The sequence below is a fragment of the Scomber japonicus genome, chromosome 9 (genome assembly GCF_027409825.1).
Source record: "Scomber japonicus isolate fScoJap1 chromosome 9, fScoJap1.pri, whole genome shotgun sequence".
Lineage (NCBI taxonomy): Eukaryota > Metazoa > Chordata > Actinopteri > Scombriformes > Scombridae > Scomber > Scomber japonicus.
In genome coordinates this window covers 15,867,760-15,891,370 of record NC_070586.1, presented here as the reverse complement: position 1 = coordinate 15,891,370, position 23,611 = coordinate 15,867,760, and the positions used below count along the sequence as shown (strand labels likewise).

The following is a 23,611-nucleotide window of genomic DNA, read 5'->3' as shown; positions in this document are numbered from 1 at the left end:
ACTATATATGAGCAAATATGTTCAATGAGGACAATAATATGAGTTTAATGAGTAGCAAATGTATCTTCCTGATTGCCCATTATATTCCCATTACTAATGGTCTTTTCTGAATGTTTCAGACCAGTTTTTTTCTGATAATATTAGATTTAGCCAGTGCCTTTCAGCTCTGTCACTATTTCTGAACTTCAATGCACTGTAATGCACTTCCATACACTACAGCTTTACTTGATCTTGATTTTTTTTTTAAAAACAGTTCTAAAACCCTTGACATCATAGATTTGCCCTAACTGAATTAGAGGAGGTTGCTCTAAACCTGACAATCTGGGATACATTTTGTGATTGTAATTAAATTAAAATCCATTTAATTCTATAAAAACACTCATCCATAAAAATAAACACCTGACAAATCGAGAATACAGAAGTTATGTAAATCCAGTATAATATAATACAAGAGATTTTAAAATGATATCAGTATTAATGGTAAAACAAAAACAACATACACTCACCGAGTATCCAATACAACATCTCTGCCATAAATGACACTTTTTAAGAATCTTATAAAAAGTATTTTGTCCACCCCATTATATGAAGGAGGCAAAATTTAAGGAACACTTTTTCATATAGTACACTCCATTATACCACTGCCTACTACTGTTATCCAAACAGAGTCAATACAGAAAGCAACAGTTTCTCAAGACATCTTTAAACACATCTGAAGCTTCTTCTCTGTCCTTCTTGCCACTCACTCCAGTCTTCAACAGGCAGAAAAGCCTCAGGGCATCTGCTGCACTACTAAAGGGACATAGAGCTAAATTATAAACATAGTAGAATAGGTAGAATAATCACATTCCTGACAACAAAAACTTAAAATGTATAAACTTTGTAAATGACAGAGCCATGTTATTGGATTGCACAAGTGTTCTTAATAAAGTGCTCAGTAAGTGTATATCGTCATATCAGTCAGTCTTATTGTCCAATTCGTATGACACATACAGAATATCCTTACCTGACCTATGGTCTACAGTAAGTGAGACATTATGCACTGCAAAGACAATAATGACTTTTCTACCGTATGTACTGCTACTCCAGGCATACTGTATGAACATACTCTGTCTCTGCTTCCACCATGTTGAAGACGATCTGGTTCCTCTTCCTCATGCTCTCAGCGTGTGGAGAGCAAATGTAGTCCTGAACAATAATTTTCCACTTCCTCCGACACAGCCAGCCTCGCATGAAACTCTGGACCTGAGCAGATTTAAAAAAAAAAAAAAAAAGATTTAAAAAGGATGCATGACGCACACATGCACACAAAAAATATCAAATGATTAAAACAACAAAAGTGGAGAAAACAGTTTACAGTGAACAAAATCACATGAACTTAAAATATATCTAATATGAGCATGTAGAGTTTATTTACCTTTTTGATCTTTTTAATATCTGGGTCTTCAGTTTCATGGTTGACATGGTAAGGACGCATCCGCTCCTTAGTTTTGTTCAGAGCTATAATCTTTTAAGAAAAATGCAGTCATAAAATATTTTAGTATGATATGGTTGATAAAATCACATTAAGTTATAACAATGGTACACCAGTGATAAGTCATACAGTTAGTGAGGATATTATATTGCAAAAGGTACTAAAAGTCATTTGTGTGATTATATGTGATAGTCATGCAGCGTGTGCTCTGTGAACTGTTGGTGTTTTTGTGCCAGATAGACATCAGACTTCCTCATCTTTGACAATCTCATGCATTCATTCAGAAAGACACAGGCAGACAGAGAAGGGAGAGGGCTGCTATCAGCTGGTAACTGTAACCAAATTAAGGCTTATATGTGCCTGATCATCTATTGTGCAGAATAGGACACGGGGAGAAACTGAAGACAAAGAATAATCCTCTGCAGCTGAAAGTGCTCCCTTTTCTAGCATAAAACTATCAATGGAAACCATAACATCAGCCTTTTATAGATCTATATTTTCTAATTACGTCATCTCTCTTGTATCATTTTTACAGCCATGAGTGACCATATTCAGACAGATTAGACATGTGACATTTCCTCGCTGGAGGTACGAAAAGCCAACCACAAATTTAATGTCATCTTCCAGGTTTGAAAAGTGATGTATACATGAGACATGAGACAACATAGAGGGAATAAGTCAGGTAGATACCAAACTAGGACATGTTATTCAACTGGGGGGGGGGGGGGGGGGTTTGACCAACTTCAAACAAAGCTGATAAAAGGCAACACTGTCTCCTGTGCAGAAATCAACTGAGCAGTGGATTAGACCGGCTCAAGTACTGTATTACTTTATCTATTTGTTCTACCTTTAGGCCTCTTGACAGCATCAGTTTATCACAGATGGAGAAAAAGCATAAAAGAATAATCCAAACCCTTTTTCAAGCCACACACTTGCATCTTTATTTTCTTCTTCACTTGTGCCATCGTGAAAATGGCAGAAGAGAGGAACTAGTCTGCCAACTGTTGACAGTTACACTGGCTAGTAGGTTTAATTATTCATAAACATTGAGCACCACACACACAAACAAACAAACAAGGGTATGTTTTAATGAGATGGATCACCACGCTGCACATTGGCTCTCAAATTCTAATCCTTTTTTCATGAGCAGCCCCATTACACAGGCAGATGTTTCCTAATATAAAATGTCTTTCGTTAGCATTTTCATTAACACAAGGCTCACTCTATCCTGCCAGTGAGATATAATCACAGCTTGCAGCGACGTGACAACCACACTTGTTGCTCCGAGGGAGAATTACAACTAAGACGGGCAAATCCACGAAACATGGTGTTATTTCTTCTCAAAGACAGAAATAGCCTACATAAGCTAAATGTTTATAAAAGCAATTATTGACACAGATGAGCAGAGACAGAATTGGAAATGGCAGTGGAGGTGTGATTTATGGAGATGTTAGTAGCTGGACCAATGTGCAAATAGTTTCCCCTGGGGCCAACTGCTGCACAGCCAAGAATTAAATATCAACCAAGCACCAGACTGTGCATTAAGAATATCACTGTCTCTCTTTACCTGCTGGTCATCTATGCAGCACCTGACATCACATCACTTTCCATCTGATACAACAGAGACACTCAGTGATAAGCTGCCAAATTTCATACAGTACTTTATCTGTCTTTCTTTTTTTTTTTTTTAAACGTTCCTAATGTTTTACTTGGATATATTTTCTTTTAAAGAAATACGTAATTTGGTGATAATTATAGGAATAATTTGAGACTGGCAAACTTTTAGGTAATATTTTAGTCTTGTAGACAGTACACAGCAGCTCAGCTAAACATACAGTAGAAGTCAAAAGTTTACACTTTCTCATTTAAATGAATGGGAAGCTGTGTCCAAACTTTTGACTGGTACTGTATTTTTTACCTGTGGTTAAATATAGCATTATTTTATTCTTTTCCCCCATGTATTAAAATGATCAAATCACACAGTTCCTTCAAGAAAACCTTCAAGGAAATTGTTTGGAATTTTTTCCTGAAATTGCAGGTAAATTACAGTGTAAAGTGAACCATCATTTAAAAAAGAATACCTGCTTCTACTTCTGGAGTCAGTTTTATATTGTATCTGTAAGTGCTATATATACTGTACATGCACACAGAGACAACATAACTTGGGCTGGGATGGTCAAAATTATTTTCATGATACTAAAATGATTGTTCTAATATTGCATATCATTAAATGTCACATGAATGCAAAAGTGTTGATGAGACAGACTCTTCAAACTCGTAACAAAAATGAGAAATTATTTTGTTAGTTTTCAACTACAATTTGCTTGGACTCATTCATTTGGACCAGATTATTTTTTTAACTGATAATAGTACAATAATATCATCACAATAGAATTCAATATAACACAGTAAACAATAATATTGAATTATTTCTGAGCCCTAATATCTAACTCATGTTCAAGCTTTTTTTCAGCAGTCTGACAGTGATCCTGATCCCTGAGTAACCCTAACCCTAACCCAAAGTGAGAGGACAAGCTCACAAAGATTTGAGCTATTGATTGTATTACCATAAACCAATAACGACCTCCTATTGTGTTTGTGTGAGAGAGAATTGCAATTAGTTCTGATTAACAGCGTTGTAGAGGTCATTTTTGTTTTGTGTTTTGAGAGTGCAAGTCTGATTTATGCACCGTGACGGCAGGACAGAAACATGCTGCATTCGATAAGCGTAATGGTTTGGCAGCAGTTTGTAAGGAATCTGATGGGCTGTCTTTATTGAACAGTGGGCTTCTCCTCCTACACTCTGCTGCCATAAACACTGCTGTGAGAACACACACACACACACACACACACACACACACACACACGCACACACACACACACACACACACACAATGCATACTATTTGCAGAATGTGTATATATTCATGTTTATCTTTTCAGATGATTCATGGCAAGAGTGTAATCACATTACTGTGTGGGTGAGGGTGTGAGTGAGGGTGTAAGGGTGTGAGTGAGTGAGTGAGTGAGTGAGTGAGTGAGTGAGTGAGTGAGTGAGTGAGTGAGTGAGAGATAGAGAAGGAGCTATTTGTCATTGCAGTTATAAACAAGATAATAATTTCAGTGAAATATTGATAATATTTTGGGACTAATAAAGTAATATCTTATCTTATCTTATCTTATGTTTAAAAAGGATACACAAGCCTATATCCTTACCATAACCTGTTAGTTAAGTAATAAGTTAAGGATATGGGCTTTGATATTATGGAAATCTTAACATTTATACTTTTAAGGTGTGTGTTTGTATGTTTATGTGTGTCATACCTCTGCTTTGAGTCTTTCAATTTCTGTGTCCTGATCCTCCAGCTGTGTGCGCAGCTGATTTGCAGCCACCTTCTCAGTCTCCACTATCTGTACAAGGTGGATGTATTTCTGCATCAGAACCTCTCGTTCAATGATGATGTCAGAATAACTGAAAAGAAAAGGAAAGTATTTAAATATAATAACAGATATATACAAAGGAGCACAAAACATCAGCATGTTGTTGCTTGCTGCTACTGTGCCGCATTGTGTGTTATGGTAGAAAATGAGTGAATAACAAAAACAGACTGAATCTGAAATTTGTGCTACTGAGAGAATCAAATGTATGCTGATCTACCCTGCATAAAGAGAATCTTAAAGGCCCTGAAAACAAATAATCTGAATGAGCTTCTACTACAGTATGAGCGGTGGGAATATTACAAGTGCAAAATCTTCTGCCAACAGTTTAGAACTGCCTGATTTGACATCAGAGATTTCTGTATTTTGTTTTTGTCTTACTCACATTTAATCAGTTTTGAGTGTTTGACTCATGAAAAGTTATAAATAAGAATGTTTCTTTTGGTTTAATTTTTGTGATGTCTCAGTTATTTTTAGAGGCTTTGCATAGGAGCTGAAGGTTTTGCATGTTTTGGCCTTTTAATGACAAATGTGTTGCTGACTATATTCTGAGAGACATCACGTTTTTCAGATAATTTCCTTTTATGGCTGCAACTTATGGAGGGTTCAGACTGATTTAGTTCAGACTCAAACAGAATCATATTAAGTGAATAAGACCTCTTCACATAATGGCCCTACATAGCTCCACAGCTGTCTTCACTTATTCTGGCTGATTAGACCTCTGTTTAGTTTGAAGTTGGATGGAGCTCTGCTGATGCATGAGGTTACCAAACTACATGTACCAATCAGAATGATAAATATTTAAGTTATCCTGCCCTAACAGGTGCAATAAAGTAAACTGACCGAGAATAAATGTCACTTGCAAGCAGCTTAATCAGGCACAGTAATTTAAAAAACACCTATGTAGGTCGACCATGGATGTGTACAGCCTTCAGTATCATATGTAATGTAAAGTTGGCTGCTCAGTTCTGAACTTATAGGAAATATATCTATATGCTGTGTGTACCTGGCCTGCTGGATGGCCTCCACCCATTCGTCACACTCACTCTCCTCCTCTGTCCGCAGCTCCAGAGGCTTCTGTCCATCGTGACCAAACACAATGAGGAAATAGTGCTGAAGAAGGGAAACACAAAAGAAGGAGAAACTGTTAATATTTGCGACCCCTGATATCATCTCCAACACCACTCCTCATTTGTGCCAATACGTCGGTTGCTCCTTTGAGATGCTAGCTAATCAACACATATGGCACAGACATATGGAAACCCTGCTTTCAACTACAATTGCTTTAGACGCTCTTTTCTTGCCCAGATTCATCACATGAAGTTCTGCAGGCCAAAGACAGAGGGGGAAGGAGGGACACATGATGAGTTATTGGCTCACTGAAATAAAACATCAAGTCTGTGGCTCTCTTCTCTGCAAGCCTATTATCATCACCATCAATTAGCCCTCTCTCTGTCTCTCTTATTATACTGATGAATTTCCCTCAGTATCTGCCTTTAAAATACTTCCCCACACTTACTGTACACACAGACACGTGCCAACACATGCAAGCACAGAGACACACACCTACAGATGCACGCATACAGTAGAGAGCACGCACATGCACACACACACACACCAGGCATTATGTGAAGTGATAGAAGCTTTTATTCAAATGGTCATGTCCTGGGGCACTGGGTTACCAGAAGAGCTGCTATTCTTAGTCAGGGAAAACAGAGAAGACTGAGCTCTGCATGGACTTTTCTCTCTCCTCCTCTTCTGTTCTCTTCATCCAACCACCTCTTCCCTCCACGCTCTCTCTTTTGCACTTCACCTATCATCCCACTCCGCCTCCTCTGCCCCGCTCAACCAGCATCCTCACTTCTCTTGTTGTAGAAGCCCATTCCTCCTCCTCCTCCTCCTCCTCCTCCTCCTCCACCTCATCCTCCTCCTCCTCCATCTCCACATCCCTTCATACTTTCATCTCTTTGTGCCTCTCTCAGTAAGGATTCAGTGAACCAAATAGAGTCCAGAGGAGAGACGTTTACCCTGCAGGAGGATGGATGGGCTTCAGCCCCACAGTGGGGATGGGCCGGGGACAAAGTCATCAAGGTTATTGGGACGCACGCACACACACACACACACACACAGACAGACAGACAGACTCAGACCCTCCTCTCCATCTCCATTCTCCTATCCCTGCTTTTATGTATGTGTCATTTCGATTCACTGGCTGGGTGGATATTATTACATCAACAATAATCTGTGCTCTAACAGTCTTTGACAGAGAGACACAGAAGGATCGAGAGATGTAGGGAAGAGGGAGCTGTTACATAATATTTCTTAACCAAGTACATATTTCTAAATTGTGTCACCACCTAGTATTTCCATGGCAACACTATATCTGATGCTTCCACCGTGTTTTGCACTTCCATTTTCTGCTTTTCAGCACTGCCTCTACTCATTTAATGTTCTTATTGATCCATCCTGCATTTTTAGATGTGAAAAATAAGAGAGTGTCAAGTAGAAAATGAAATAAATGTAGGTTTTGGAGCTCTACATAGATAATATAAGTCACTTCTATCTGCACAGTTAAGATAACACAGTATATTGACAATATTTATAGATTTTTACCATGCACATTATATGTCAGGGTTCTTTTCTGGGTATCTGCCTTTAATAGCCTTGTTAAAGTAACAAACATTATCAAATCATGTTGGTACTGATTCATCTGACTGTCTCTTTATTACTGCATACACAGTGATGAGTAATGCAGTAAAAGTGATCCACATATTTTAAATTCAGTGGTGTAAGAAATACTCATCGTTTACTGAAGAGGTGCCACAATGTAAATATACTTTACTACAAGTAAACGATCAGATTAAAAATGCATAGAAGTACTGACCAAATGTGCTTACATCTTAAAAGTAAAAGTAGCCAACATGCAGGTAGACCTCTGTTAGTGTTGTGTTATTGTATATTATAATATTTGATTATTAAAATTGGTTAATTAACTTAAATGCAGCATGTTAATGTTATAGCTGGTGAGGTTGGAGCTAAGTGTAACAAAATGATATGCCCTTGGGTAGTTAAGTTTGCAAAAATGTATCATATTTTGTGAGCTGACCATATGTTTTGTCAAATAAATATGGAATAAAAAGTCAAAAATTTCCATCTGAAAATGAGTGAAGAAAAATACAAGTAGCATAAAATGGAGTAGTACTAAAGTAAATCAATACGACTGTTTTTATTGCATTCAGCATAAATGTATATTGACATAAATATATCTTCAGAATACTTAACATCATGTAAATGTTTTAATTTAATTCCATTTCTTAATGTGAAGTTCCAACTGTCCACTTTTAACTTCTGCTTAAAGGTAGGTTCACAATTTTTCATAAATGTCCTAAAACAATAGTCATGCCCAAATGAATACTGACATTGTTTTACTTGCTATAATCATTCAGCCTGTTCATACTGGTCATTAAGATATCCCTTCGTAATGCATTTTTTTGTAAACGATTCCGTAGTGTTTATTTGAAGCTAATATGATGCTTCAGCCATGCAAATTAGTCAAATCAAGTTAATATCTCAAGTAAGTCAATAGTGTTTTTAAGTATCAAATTCCATCTCTTTGTTACGCAGCTGAACAGGAAAACTCTGTCCTCTCAAATACAAAGAAGGGTTTCTTCCTTAAAAATCTGGCATTGTGGAAGATATCTGCTCCCAGAAAGCCATCTGATAAACATTAAAATACAATTTTGCTCAAAACAAGGACTGTGTTATTAGGAAGGGATCGTCTAATGAGGAATGATTAAAGCTGGCAAAACTGGTTTCAATTTCCATTTGGTCACACGATTTTGGTCACGTCAATTTCATATGTTCAAATAACTCAAATCTGGTATATTTTGTCTTCTTCTTCTTAAATTCTATTCTAGCCCTTCAACAGTGACCCTATTGCTCCCAGGAAATCATTAAAGTTGAATAGTATTGCTTCCTTTACAGAAGATGTTGCATCAAAGTGGACCTTGTGGCATTAAAAAGCTTCCCCATTGCATTACAATGAATTACTCTGTAACACTGTGCTTTGTACTCATTAGTCAAAGAGGAACTTTCATCTAGGGTGGAGGACGTGGACGCTTAGTGTTTTGCATCCTATGGAAAGTGTATAAAGTGAGAATGCTACACATCTCCGAAACGCCGCTCCAATTCTACGCTACCATTCTGGACTACTAGCTCACTCTCTCTTCAAATTGGCTCAAACGCACCCTGCATCCCTCAGGGTCTTCACTGTACTGTAAGAAATTTCATTTAGACAAATAAAGACACAGAGGAAAAGCAAAAGAAACAAAGAGACATGGAAATAGAGGCTCTTTTCTTCCTCCCTGTCACTAATGACCAATTTATAACTCACCTGAAACTTTTTTCTCCTAATCTGAGGAGCAGCTATTATAGAAAATGAGACTGTGAGACTGACAGCGTGACACAAAGAAGTGTGTTTTACCACCACCGAGCAAGACACAGGCACACAGAAGGGCAGCATATTTTATTATTCAGAGGCAATATTGGGTCAGTCATTAAAAACTTCCTGCTGTGAGAACAGAGGTGAGGAGTGAAGTTTTCTGAACAAAGACTTACAATTTATCACTGTCCAGCAGAGGCCAAACATTAGGAAATGACACCTTTGGGTTGGTGACGGCGCTGTGATGAAATACTTCCATTATTAAAGATTAAAGAGTCAAAGATGAAACTGGACTCAGTGGTAATAGATTCTTTAGGCAAACTAAGACTGGGGGATCCAAAAATATTCATCTGTTATTAATATTTAAAAAGTGGAAACGACAGAATCACTGTTGGGATCCACTGATGATCAGGGACTGGAATAGCCACTAATGATGCAATACCGCCGTCTGCTTTGGTATCGGCACTGATGAGAGGCCAAATTGTGTTGTACAGTACTACAGATGGACCTCGTGTTTTTTTCTCACTCTCTCCCTTTCAAAGCAACTGGCATTTTACTGCCTCGATGTTGTTTACTTCAGTGAGTAAACAGAGGCATAAATGTATAAAATGTTAAAGGTTCGATCCCTACTGGGACTAAATATGCACTTGGTAAACTTATGGTATTTAAAGGCTGGTTGAATGATAAGAAAGAAACTGCTCAGTGACATATCATTACAGTGATTACAACTTTATCACTGGCACCAACAGAGCATGACAGTTTTTTTTAAATCCCTATTCTAAACAGTAAGTAACCATTACACTGTAGGGACTCAATTACAACATTCATTCAAGTTGTTTTACCGGTGCCACCAGTTTGTTTGAAAATTTGGGTTCATGGACTACAAATTATGTGCATTCTCAGGTGATCCTATGAATCCAGCTGCCTCGCAAGGTAAGTTAAGTTTTCCCCCTAACAGATGTCAAAAGGAAGGTGAGACAGCTGTCAATCAAGCTCAGTTTGTAATCACAGTCCTGAGGAGAGGTATTATCAGGTGAAAACATATGTGGGTGTGGAAGGGCTATAACTGTAAGGTTCGTGGTTCAATCCCTGGCTCCTCCTGTACACCTGTCAAAGTGTCAGTGAACAAGACACTGAACCCCAAATTGCTCCTCAAGGTTAGGGCAGTTCCTTGCATGGTGGCTCGCTGCTATTGATGTGTGTACTTGGTGTGTGAACATGTGAATGAGAGTTAAATTATAAAGCCTTTTAGATTAACACACTATATAAAACCGTTTTTGAATATGTACACTCTTAGCTATCTACAAATATTACATGTTTGTCCACTCACATCAAAATGCAAAATATTAGCATTGGTGAGATCCAAGTTGGCCTGCGTGCGTGTATGTGGTTGTGCGTTTTACAAGAATAAGGTCGGCTTGACTTTGTTGGAACTTGATTTACATAAAAGTAGATGTTAAGATAAGACACCACACCATTGAGTAAAATATATCCTAGGCTTATGGGAAACTGGTTTAGCACAAACTATACTTTGCATAGAAGCGGAAAACTGTGTTACAGTGCATCAATGAAGGAATGAGTGAAAACAGGTTTTTGTCTCTGTCATATTCTCTATATCCATATGTGCTGATTACAAGGTAGAAAGAAATTATTATTAACAAGCAATTTGACACAATGAGCTCTCCACTGGCTTTCTGCTGTGAACCTGGGACTGCTCAGTGATCCTGAGTCCCACAGGGCGATAATGACCATTACAGAGACATACCACAGAGAGCAGACCAGAGTCATTTGTGTATGAGAGACTATGGAAGAAACTGATATAATCCATAAACTGGATTCCCTGTATGTGTGTGTGGGTGTATGGGGGAGGATATACATCATGTGTGTTTCCCTTAAAAGAAGAGAGGAGAGGAGAAAATGATGTTCTACAAGAAGACATTGTAATGACTGTGAGAGATTATCAAAACAGCTAATCTCAAACCACATGTTGCACACATTGCCTTCAAAATATCATAAAGATTCATAGCAGCAGACCTACAACAAACATCAATTATTTGGAAGCTATCACATTTTGAAAAAGATAAAGAGAGATAAAGATAAGATAAACGTAATTTCAACAATAATGTCCTAACACTTCTAGTGTTTTTTTAATAGCTGAAATATCTACCTGAGAAAACCTGTTGTTGCAGACTGAAATTTCATTGATAGCATGTGTGCAGTTTATTCCATATTATCTGAGAATTTCCATGTTTTGCAACTGCCCAAGCTGTAAAACATAATATTGTCCATTAACAGGGTTAAACCAGTTACTGAAACAATAAAACTAATTTGTGAAAAGAAGCGTTAGAGAGATAAATAGAAGAGAGGGGTGTGGGTTCACTTTTTCCACCCACGAGTCTTCTGGATCAGATTCACAATCTGCCTCCCTCCACTTTATATTCCTCTCATTTCTCAACTCTTGTCGTGCACCCACAGGGGCAATAATGTATTTTTTGTACTGAATTTAGCTCCATAAAAACGCTCCAAGGACAAGTGGATAGAAACAAACTGTTGTCATGAAAACTTTGAACATTTAATGCAAATAAAGTATAAATGTTACTTTCATTACAGTGGGCTGATACATGTAATACAAATGCATACAAACCCCAAATTTTGTATTAATTTTTAAGTAAAAGACTGCAATCAGTAGAATGAAGATATCCAACAGGTCTACAGTCAAGATGGCAGCAAAGATAACATAAACCAGATTTTATTCATCTAATATTGTGCCTAACTTCAGTGGATCATAACATATCGGTAATTAAATGAATCAGCAGATGCTATGGTTCAAGATGAGACCAAACTTTTCTATGGATATGGTTTTTGAGCTAACACATGATCCCCTCCAGGCATACGTCTGGTGGAGATAAAAAAAATGGCCAGATGTCAAGCATCATATTTACAGTAATACATAATTTAATAAATAGAAAGAAAGCATTTCATGCCGTAACTTTAATGGAACATTTTTTAAAATATGCTTATTCGTTTTCTTCCAAATTGCTAGATTACAAAATTGATAACAGTCTCTTACACATTTGTGTACAAGGCTAAAACTGGAAACTCGTCAGCATAGCTAAGCAAAAAAGCTGGACACAGGGGGAACAGCTAGCCTGTTTTTGTCTGAAGAAAGAAACATTTCAAGTCTAAAAACAATTCATGATTTTATGGGGACTTATAAATGTCACAATGACTTTCTCGAGACTCCGCTGGTTGCCTGGCAACCTCACTGTGATGCCATGAAAGCGTTTAGTTTTAAAGGAACATTTCATGAAATACACTTATTGGCTCTCTTGCAGCTACTTAGATGAGAATATCGATACCATCTTGTGTCTGTGCAGTAAATATGAAGCTGGAGCAGCAGTCAGTTAGCTTATCTTAGCATAAAGACTGAAAACAGGAGGTTGCCTGGAAACCTGACAAGCCACGACAAATGCACAACACAGACAAAGACATAGTCCCATGCATAATCTCTGTAAAACCACACATTTTTGTCTTTACACTTGTTTTTTGTACTGATTAGATAAATGGGATATAACATGATATCTGTATTGTACTGGAAAGCTGATTCACCCTTTGGACAGTCCCAGGCCAACTGGTCCCACCACCTCCCATTCCAACCCACTCCACCCATTTCCAGTCTTTGTGCTGCCTGTGGCCTTATATTTTATGGACACCTGAAAAAAGAATAAAAGCTTATTTTGCTATGCTCCTTTTTTTGTAGAACAACTAGCATAACTACACATTTTATTATTGAGCATGACCAGAAAAACACATTAGATGTAAAAGTAAATGTGGTCGTGCATGGTTAATCTTATTTAGAATTTAAATGGTCCTCTTTGTATATTTGTAAGACCTGTGCTGTAATTTTAAAAAATCCAAAAAGCTTCACTTCACTTTGGAAAATAAGAGCAGCAGCAGCAGCAGTACTTTATGTAACCATTGAATTCAACTAATGATGTACCAGCTAATGTGGCAATCACTGAATCAACATCCCACATCCTGCTGTTTCTTCATTGCCCTCCATGCTGTTCACTTCCTCCAAAAAAGTTCTCATAACAAAGTATGGGACCACATGCACGCACGCACGCATGCACGCATACACAGTATGTAAGTACACTAGTAACTGTTGTGGCTGTATAACACCTACATTGGTCCAAAGCACAAAATATATTAGTTTCACAAGAAACATTTTGTTTTTTTTCTTATTCTTTTCTATTGGCCTATGTCCACCTGACTGTCTAGTTTCTGTCTGCAAAAACAAAAAAGAAATGGCTGTAATTCCTTTTATTTTCCTTTTTAAAGACTCAGCAGCTCAAATAACTACACAATGCAAATACAATGATAAAAATAAAATGCAACTATGTAGTTTCAGCGATAGCAGCATCCATAGCAACCACCATAGTAAAATGCCTGAAAAATCCTTCGTAGTAACTGCCAAACTAAGCATCATATGCATTCACTGAACGAACAAATGTTATCAAAACACATTTTGATGGCAAAAACAATTTTTAAAAAAAAAATCACATATTCATTATCTTTTTTTTTTTTCGTCATTCGACAAGGGGACACACCGGTAAAAAAGAATAGGCAAAAAAAAGAAAAGAAAAAACATCCAAAACTCCATACATACTAGCATGCTAGTAGTATGAAACCAATAGTATGTGAAATGCATACTATTTCCAGGGAAATGTTACAGTATGCAGTATATAGTAAATATCCCACAATGCAATGCAGTAGTGATGACGACAACAATAACATAACAGACGATGGCTGACAGCCACCAAAGCAGCACTGGCGTAATGTCAATAGCGCTTCAATTTAAGTAAAGTTTAACTTTGCTAGGTGTAACATATTTCTTAAATTAGTTAAGACTTTATGGTTGGCACAGGTTACCATGGTTACATGTCTCCAACCAGCAAGGACGCTCTCAGAAAGTGATTATTACAGCTCAGTGCTTCTGAAAAGATAGATACTACTACACACATATAGAGTATATAGTGCATAGTACATGATTTTGGATGCAGCCATAAGATCTCACAATTTTAGCGCTGTTATTATGGTCCAATGTAGCCATTACATATTTTGATATGGTTGATGTCTCAGTGATCCCTGTGATCACGGATTACCTGTCTGTTTATCTTGTGATTAAACAGATTGCTCCCCTCCTCCTCTGTTTAATTTCATTGCTGGCCTACTAGTCTACCGTCAATCCTTTTTTTTCTCATCATACACATTTGCTCTGTCACTCCATTGTCGGGAGGAGCTCTTGTAAAGCATCCTGGCACTTTAAAACCATAGATCCTCAAAAGAAGACACTCACAGTGCAACAGCAGAGGTATGTAAACACACTGTGGATCTGTTTTACTATACTCTTGAGAATTGCCTAACCTGATCCTGTTAAAAAGAAAGACAGCACTTTTAAGCTCTGCAGAGATATAACAAACACTTGACATCCACTCCACATCAGCACCTGTAGCTGGTGACAGCAGCAGCATGTATAACAGATGGCAGAAGCCCCAGAAATAACAATAACACCACAGAAGAGTACAGAGGCCCAATGCCCCGAGAACTTTTATCAACCAGGGCATCCTCTCAAACAGCCTAGCACCAGTTCAGTTCTTATATATCTGCTGGGATATGTGTGTGTGAGTTAGGCTGTGCAACATTCTCACTTATGCTCTGTGTAAACCAAGGCAGCATGGTTGGTGATTGGTGACTGACAAGATGAATAAATAGTTTTAGCAGTCTGATCAATACAGTGGAACATTATTGTAATTTTGCAAACAAAAAATGAGGAAAAGCAGTGAAAACCTTTGACTATAGCTTGTTACATGGTGTGTTGACGTAGCCAGGAGCTAAAATGGCCTATTTCAGACAGAGGCTAAACTGAGGGGCTGCATAAAGGGCTAGTAGTAGATAAATAATTAGGTTTTTTGACTGTAAATCATGCAAAGATTTTCCAGTAAAGACCTGGAATATAAATATAAACAATGTAATATGTCCCCTTTAAGATTTTTTATGGTAATGTCCTGGTCATTATCCTGGCAATAAACTGTCTGTTCAGTAGCCTACATGAACACTGTTGTTGTACCAGGACTGTAAAATCACCCCTGACTGTCATCTAATCTCTGATTACTGCCGTATTTCAAACACAAGGGACAGATTTTAAGACAGATGCCAGCTTTAAATTTTTATCTGACACTAATGAGGTCCGTAATGGCTCTAACACTTGGCAGAAAACTTAAGAGGAAATGAAAAGCAGCCTGTGGAGAGAAGCAGATCAGACTGCGGGAATACAGGAAGAATTGGTTCCTTGATGCAGACGATTAGTACGAGCAACAGCGAAAAGGGGAGTTTCTGAGAGAAGTGTTGAGAGCTAGAGGAGCTTTCTAATGAGAGCTAATTACACACACACACACCACCAGGAAGTCAGCATTTTAAGTGTGACACTTTTGAGTGTCACCCCACCTTTTTCTTGTATCAACTCTAATGAGGAAGGGGACTGCTAAAAGGAAGCTCAATGTGCCTTTAGCTCAACAAAAACGCTCTCTATCAAAGGCAACACAGCCCAGTCACACCGACTTTAATTAACCCATTAAACCACCTTTCCTGCGCTTCAAGTATCTCATGAAGGTTTTTATTTCATTGTAGAACAGCCATCATAATACAGATATAGGAAAGGCTTGATTTTATCTGCATGAAAGTGAATTTGTCCATGAACCCTGGACTTGAATGTTGAACTTTATATCCACATGAAGCTGATAAAATATGGATCCGTTGCTTGGAGGAATATCCAAAACTTTTTTTTTCCAACAAAAACAAAAACAACAAAATGACAATTCATGAAAGCACCTTTACATTGGCACAACACAACACATAGTGTGACTGTTGTACAGTAAAGCTGGTTCTGAATATTTTACACACAGATAAAAGTTAGTCACTCCTGACTAGGATCATAAAGCTTTTTAACATAACATCCTGGCTACTCCAAATTTTGTTTTTGAAGAAGGCTACAACGGCAGTACTACAAAAGCACGCAAAACAAAAATGAGCATGTGTACATCCTCTTTTCTTCACTGTTCTCAACATCATTAACATCCAATCAGAATAAAAAATGAGATAGAAGATCAGAGTTTCTAAACTGTTGGTTTCTAAAATGTTATGTTCTGTTTTTTACAATGTTTTGCACCTTAAGGACACTAATGAACCCTGTTCAATGATGGGAGGATGTTGTTCTGTAGGCATTGTAATTTGGGCTATATTTGGCACCATTTGAGCAACTTCCTGAGTCAAAAAGTTAGGCTCTATTCCAATATATTCCTCTCCTCTGATTATATTGACATAAGTTAAAAACTGGATTACTTTAATGAACCCACCAAATTTGGTGTCTCTATATTTGTTTGGATCCCAACTCTGGCACAAGTAGTTCCCAACATACAAAGGTGTTGACTGGTTCAGTTGTTGCCACACCTGGCCAATCAGTCATTCAAGAAAGCACCACCAAGACGTTAAATCACACGCAACATTTGATGTGTCAATGTGGAATCAGTCCACACTGTTTCTGATGATCATCTCCCCTGTGGTTCATGGCCTATGATGAACTGTGCTTCTCTCTTGGATCAATAACCTACCCAATGCTTGATGATAGGGGGAGGGATAGTTTGACAATTACATGCAGCTCAATCTGCTGGCCTTTTACACACACACATACACCACAGTCACTGTGGAAACTATTCAGACCAGTGTGAATGTTCTCCAAATTATTTGAAGGGTCTGTGTCTATCTGAGAGTACAACAGAGAGAGAGAAATAGATTCGGAGGCAGTGGCTCTGTGTTATTTGTGTGGTTGCTTTGTGGCTCACTGTGGGGGTGTGATACTGCAGGTTACTGGCAGATTCACTCTACTGCACAGAGAATCAGTGAAGACCAGGAGATACTGATGGAGAGATGGAGGACCTTCACTTACTTTATTATACCAAACCCTCACACAAGGAATAAATCCCAAAAGCTCTGAAATTCCCCTTGATTGATTGAGATTTGATCATCTGAATCACATGAGCACACAAACACATAACCTCAAATTCAAACAAAATGTCATCGTTATTTGGTTAACTCCTCCTGTGTGCATGCATGGTTATGTAGCTACATGGCAGCCCACAAGGTTTCAGCTGAGGGCAGATGGAAAATAACCCTAATTAAACATCACAGCTGTAGTGTGAGAGTGAGACAGGCAGGGAGAGAGATTGAGACTGGCAATGTGTAAGAAGACAGGATAAATAAGACATCATAATTGCCAAGCTCAGCCACATTCAAAGAGTTAGGTTTTATGCTTACATGAGTGTCGATATTAGTGGTTGTATTGCCTGTAATTTGCGCTGTACAAAAGAGTTGTGTCCTTTATTATCATCATTAATAACAAATCCATTTACAGAAGTAAAACATACTCTTCCTGCTTTATGTATGACTTGATTAAAACCCCACAACACCATCTCCTGTGAATCCTCTTTCCATTTGCATACATCTGGAATGAATTGTCCTTACACACACTGCACATTTAAAGGGACAGACATGTCAGTAAGTAGGTGGGAGTTTGTGGGGATAAATAGACTGTCCTGCATGATTGATGGCATTTTTTAAATCTCTTCTCACCTCTTATATTTTTAATTGTACATTCCCTCACTGTCCTTTCAATACTTTTTCAAACTGTAAAAAGTCGATGCTCTCCAGTATACCCCTCCCCCTTAATTGTAATGGGCATGATGCCTGTGCATACACAAGCACACAGTCTGAGGCCTGCTGAAAACTGGCATCAGAAACAGAAATCATTCTGTTTTCTCACTGATTACTCTCATTAAAGACGTTTCACGGTTTTGACTTATGCCTCAAGTTTAATGATAGATTTGTAAGCAGTACATGGCATGCATGTCTTTTTTTCTCAATGAAATGCACGTGTAAATGGTAGTTCAAATGTTTCCTAGCAACAAGATCTACCTAACTGTTGGAGCAACAATGCTGAGGAGACTTCCAGGAACACAGTACCCAGCAGATTTAGCAAAAAATATTTTCCTTGATATCACTGCTTTAGAGTCGCAATCTCCCATCGTATTTTTTTCCAACCTGCAGGATTCACAGAGTGTCTGTTATTTTAAGCTCAAGAAGCATTATTATATAAACCCACTTGGGAGTTAATATCGCATGTTTTTCAAAGATACATTTCAATGCTAGAATATCTGTAACTTTAAAAAAGCACCCAAAGGCATATAGGCTCTTTGATGGTCAGCCATGAAAAAACATGGCATCTTGTGATTGAATATTTCTATAAATCTATTTAATATATGTGCTGGAACAAGAAAAGATTTTTTATAGTGCTCATTTAATTGAATACCAAAACCTGTTGCTGCATTTGCCTCCAGTCAGTTATGAATATGTTGAGCTTTGAAGAAATAACCACATCACATTTACTCTATGGCAAAAGTGTGACAGACAATTGGGTTCACACTCAACAGGTGAATACATCCAATTTGTGGCTGCAGCCAGCAAATTTCACGACCTGGCGAAGAAAGTCAATAATTCTCAATAACTGGGAGACAAAGGGAGAAATAAATGAATCTACTGAAAAGACCTGACTTTTTTTGCTTTGCTTTGTTTGAAATTTAAAGAAGCCATGGTGTGGGAATACTCCTACCAACCTCCTCCATTTGCACATCTGAATCCCTGGTGGATGATCACCTGATCAGGGAGGATGCACTTGGAGCCCTTGACACTCCAGGGCTTTTTCAAACTGTGGAGAGCAGGGAGGCTGAGCTGCTGCAGCATCCAATTTAGTCTGTTGCTGCAATGCAATTTACTCTTTTCCATGAGCGTCACTTTGAGCAGGAAGATCTATGATCTATGATTTTCATTATTATAACTTGAAAAGGTGTAATGAACAAGATACAATCAATAGAATATCTCTCTGGAAGCCACAGGCTATCTGAAAGACAACAGAGCAGCTTCCAGAAACTGTGCTCTCTTTGGTGTGCATGTCTGTTGAGCCTAATTATCTGTCACATTACCACAGCATCAGTGACTGCACCAATTTGTTCCCCTTAATGATGTCAGTTGGCTATGAGCACATTTTGAGAACTTCTGGAGACAGCAGACGAGGTTCAGTGAGAGAGTTTGTGCACTGACAGCAAGGTTCAGTAGATTGACCCCCCCCCCTTATTGAATCCCTCACCTGTTTCTCCAGCGCTTCCTTCCCAGTGGTGGACATCTTGGGCGCCGGCGCGCGTTCGCAGGTGCATCCTTCCAACAGGTAAATCCCGGCAGGTCGCGCGCTCTGCTCATTCTCAAAGTAAAACAGTATATTCTGATAGAGGGCGAAGAACTTCTCGTGCCATCGGCTGTTCTCCGCCGTCTTCTTGCTTAGGTAGCCGCGCTTGGTGCCATCTTTACGCGCGACCGCCGACAGAAACAGCGCGTGCCCTTCGTTGTAACGGACGCTCTTCTGCATTTTGTTGGTTTAGATGAGAGAGGAAAGTGGGACAACCACTACTACCGCGTCTTTCACTGCGAGCCCATGTTCGCCGGGGGATGCGTGTAAACTTTCCCACCGAGAGAAAAAAAGTGCTTCCGCAGAGGAACTCATAGTAAAGATGTCCGAGTACCAAAAGCACTTAGAATAAATCCATGCTGCTCACCAAAAACTCGCACTTCTATGAGTAAACACCAACTAACAAGCAAGAGAAAGCGAGCGGTGTGTCACTCACAGAGGGGAGAACCCTCAAGTGGACAGAGAGTGACAGAATCACAGACCCGTTAAGCTGTAATCGGCTTTGACTGTGGTTAACTCTCTGTCTCTCTCTCTCTCTCTCTCTTCACAAGCGCTCACTCCCACTAGCTCTCTCTCACACACTCTCTTTATCTCTCTCTCTCTCTCTGAGGGAATTAAAGGCGGAGCGTGAGTTGGCTGTGTATGTATGTATTTAAGAGTAAAATTGAGTGAGAGTTAGTGCAAGTGATGTAATTTCTGTCTGTATTATTAGGATCTGAGAGCCACACAAATGAATACATTGATTCAAATAAAAAGATACATGAATACAATAGTTATCCTTGACTGAACTCGGTGTTCTGTCCTGAAAAAAAGTGCAGCAGTTCTTTCTAAGACAAAAAAAGTGTAGAAAGTTTGTTTGGTTTTTTTATTTATTTTTTTAGCAAACACACTGATTTCACACAGTCTGGTAAAACTGTGATCATTTGATATTAAATTGATGCTAATATTCAAGTTACAGTACAGAAAATAGTGAGGACCAGAAACCTTTTGACACACATATTTTTAACACACCTACACATGCACACACACTAGCAAAACCAGAGCACACTACTCCATCAGAGTTCTCTCTGCTTCTTTGAGTATGAATGCGAGTGTGATGTTAGGAGTTTGACTGCAGCCACTTCATGAGGGACGATCTGTCGGAGATGCTCCAAATATCTGACAGTATCTTCTTATTCTTCCTAGAGAGACCAAGAAGCAAAAAACAACATTGTGAATCAAGCTATTTTATGACTTTGCATAGTCCCATACAGTATGTGTGGATCCTAAATACATTGTCCTCTCACACACAGCTGTGTGTGAGAGGACAAAAAATCCCTGTTCTTAACCTCTGACCAGCAGCTGAGCTCCTCTGTGTACGATTATTGTGTACTCAGCATGGCTTCACTGCAACCAAGTACAAACATTTCATATTGGGAGGATTACACTGACAGAGAGGTATGACTCTGTGTGTGTTTATGTGTATGTGTGTGTGCTGACAGATATTTCATATGGTGAGGATTACTAAGGGGGAGCCTAAGCAGCACTCAACTCCCAGCAGGCTGTCTGTTACATAGCGAGAAGATGCCGTGTACAAATTTACAGAGACAGAAGACTCTGGAGAAAGTACAATACGCTGATGCTTTGACAGCAAAAGTCTAAGAATTAGCTGTATTTCTGCTTTCTAACTCAATTGTAAGTGGAAACTTCTCTACCTGGCGGTGTGGGGTTCATCCTAATAGAAAAAACATTTCCACATCAGCATTAAAAAACTGATATACTGGTTTACTTTTACCTGTTTCATAATACTTGGGAATTGAATTAGCCACAGAAAAATGAGACCTCTTGAAAAAACCTGTCAAAGAATCTCAGTTTGATTTTAAGCAACAATAACAGCAAATGTTTTTGCTGATAACCAGATTAGGGACATTAATTTAAAATCAGATCAAATTTGAAATGAATGAAAACATCTGAGATGTCATTCTTGTCATAAATCTGCTTTGAGGTGTTGCTCTCCTATGTGACACTCCTTGACATTGTCAAGAGACAAGCCAGAGCTTCTCTGCTTTCTATACCCAGCAGTCTCATTTTCCAGAAATATTGGTACGTTTTCTGGTTTAGGCGTGTTAAATAAAGCCTAAATAAACATTTGATTTAGTGTTGGTGGAGCTGCTTCGAATTTGATTTCTTCACAACAAACATTAGTTAATTAATTTCATTTCAATTAATTTCATTAATTTTAGATTAAAAAGAGTGGTCAAAATCAGAGCTGCAGATGCTGAGATACACTGACTTAATCCTTAATAGGGCCATATGCAATTTTCTTGTAAACAAACAAAAGTTTACCTTCACCATTACTCACTAAAACTCATGTTTATCCTTGTGATCTACATGTTTGTTGAATCCATTTTCTTCCTCATAAAATATTTGCAAAATTATAGATTTATTAAGTGTTTTAAATTCTCCATTGTTTACTTGCTTAAAGTATATCTTCTCTCCCTCAGTTGATGTTTTGCTGCGTTTTTTGGTGCATTACAGCCACCTGCAGATCTGTGGAACAGTGTGAATCAATTGGTAAAACTGTATATCATGTCATCCATGTGCATGCTCCAACTGCTTTATCACAGTTCAAAAACTCCACAGGAAACCTTTAATATAGGTAAAAGTCCACTGGATCCTTCACTTCCCTTAATGCAAACCAAAGTCAAATCATGCCAAGATAAACCTGATGAAATCATCCAGGTTATTTTTCCTGACATAAAAAACTCGTCCAAAACTAAGACAATATGCAACAAACCCTAACCCTAGTAAACTGATCTTGATGTATAAATTAATTTCTACACTCATTTCCTTTAAGAACTAGGCAGGATATCCATGTGTGTGTTGGATGTACCTCCTGGAGTTGACCATGTTCTCAAGCTCTCTGGACTTCAGTGCAGCAGTGTGTAGTATAGGATCGGGGATGTCAGCCAATCGGGCAACATTCAGGCCGTAACTCCGCCCTGCAGCTCCTTCAGTTAACTGGTAGAGGAAGGTGATGAACTCTGGCTGAACCTGTCCATCTGTTAGCATGCACATGTGCACAGGTTATGATTTCCAAATTGTTAGGATTGTTCTAAATTTAGCTTCAAGGCAACTGTCAGCAATCTTTTCCACCAAAATTTTTTTTATGTGCATACAAAAAAGCACACACACATACCTTCAGTGTCAGTAGTGATGTCAGGTTCATTGAGTAGGAAAGCCATGTGATAGTTGGACACATGTTCAGGATACACCTGCTCCAACTCACACAGAGAAGGGTAATGGGTCACAAACAGGGTGAGGGACTTGACCTAAGAAGAGGAAAGAGAGCATGAAGTTTTAACATTCAGGATGTCTGGTGTGCAGGGTCTCTGGTATCACATCATCCTTTTACACTTAGATAGAAAATATTAAGATCCAGGAAAACAATCACTATCAAGGTCAGCCAGGTGTAAATTCAATCTGTACATAGTGTTCATTAAAAAAAAATCCAGCAGAGGTGTAGAAAACGTGCTGCAGGCATGTCGTCACTGCACTCTCTGTCCTGTACCGACCTGCCAAAGAAGCTGGTCACTTCTTTTGTCATGAAAGATGACTTTGGTTGGTAAAAGTAAGAAAAACACCTGCCATGTTTGGTTTCACTGACAATAGAGCTGCCACCTCCACACCTACTCACCAGCTTTGCATAGTGCTTATGAAAAATAAGATCAGATCAGTGTGCACAGAATGCAGACAGAAAAAAAAAGTTTTAAGATATTACTGTTGGATTTGTCATTATCTCTTTAACATATCCACATGCAGACCACATTTTTATTACCCACTATAAGAGAGGTCATGTTGATATAATGATCACATATGAAAATTAATGAGCCAAAGTCCAATAAAGCACAATAATAAAACAGAAA

The 23,611-nt window shown here is 38.4% G+C and overlaps 2 protein-coding genes across 4 annotated transcripts in view; both read right to left on the bottom strand.

Annotated features, from left to right (window-relative positions):
* rasgrf2b (Ras protein-specific guanine nucleotide-releasing factor 2b) overlaps positions 1 to 19,886 on the bottom strand; it is a 47,763-nt gene extending 27,877 nt beyond the window's left edge. For all 3 annotated transcript variants that reach the window (XM_053325119.1, XM_053325120.1, XM_053325121.1), the window contains exons 1-5: positions 19,611 to 19,886; positions 5,918 to 6,024; positions 4,798 to 4,945; positions 1,418 to 1,507; positions 1,109 to 1,245 (exon numbers count right to left, since the gene is read on the bottom strand). In XM_053325119.1, coding sequence (XP_053181094.1) covers positions 1,109 to 1,245; positions 1,418 to 1,507; positions 4,798 to 4,945; positions 5,918 to 6,024; positions 19,611 to 19,886 — 758 coding nt within the window. The remainder of the gene's footprint in view (positions 1 to 1,108; positions 1,246 to 1,417; positions 1,508 to 4,797; positions 4,946 to 5,917; positions 6,025 to 19,610) is intronic.
* Positions 19,887 to 20,610: 724 nt separating this feature from the next.
* Positions 20,611 to 23,611, bottom strand: part of msh3 (mutS homolog 3 (E. coli)) — a 44,647-nt gene continuing 41,646 nt past the window's right edge. The window contains exons 22-24 of the mRNA XM_053325521.1: positions 22,885 to 23,017; positions 22,579 to 22,747; positions 20,611 to 20,887 (exon numbers count right to left, since the gene is read on the bottom strand). Of these exons, the coding sequence (XP_053181496.1) occupies positions 20,806 to 20,887; positions 22,579 to 22,747; positions 22,885 to 23,017 (384 nt within the window). The 3' untranslated portion in view covers positions 20,611 to 20,805. The remainder of the gene's footprint in view (positions 20,888 to 22,578; positions 22,748 to 22,884; positions 23,018 to 23,611) is intronic.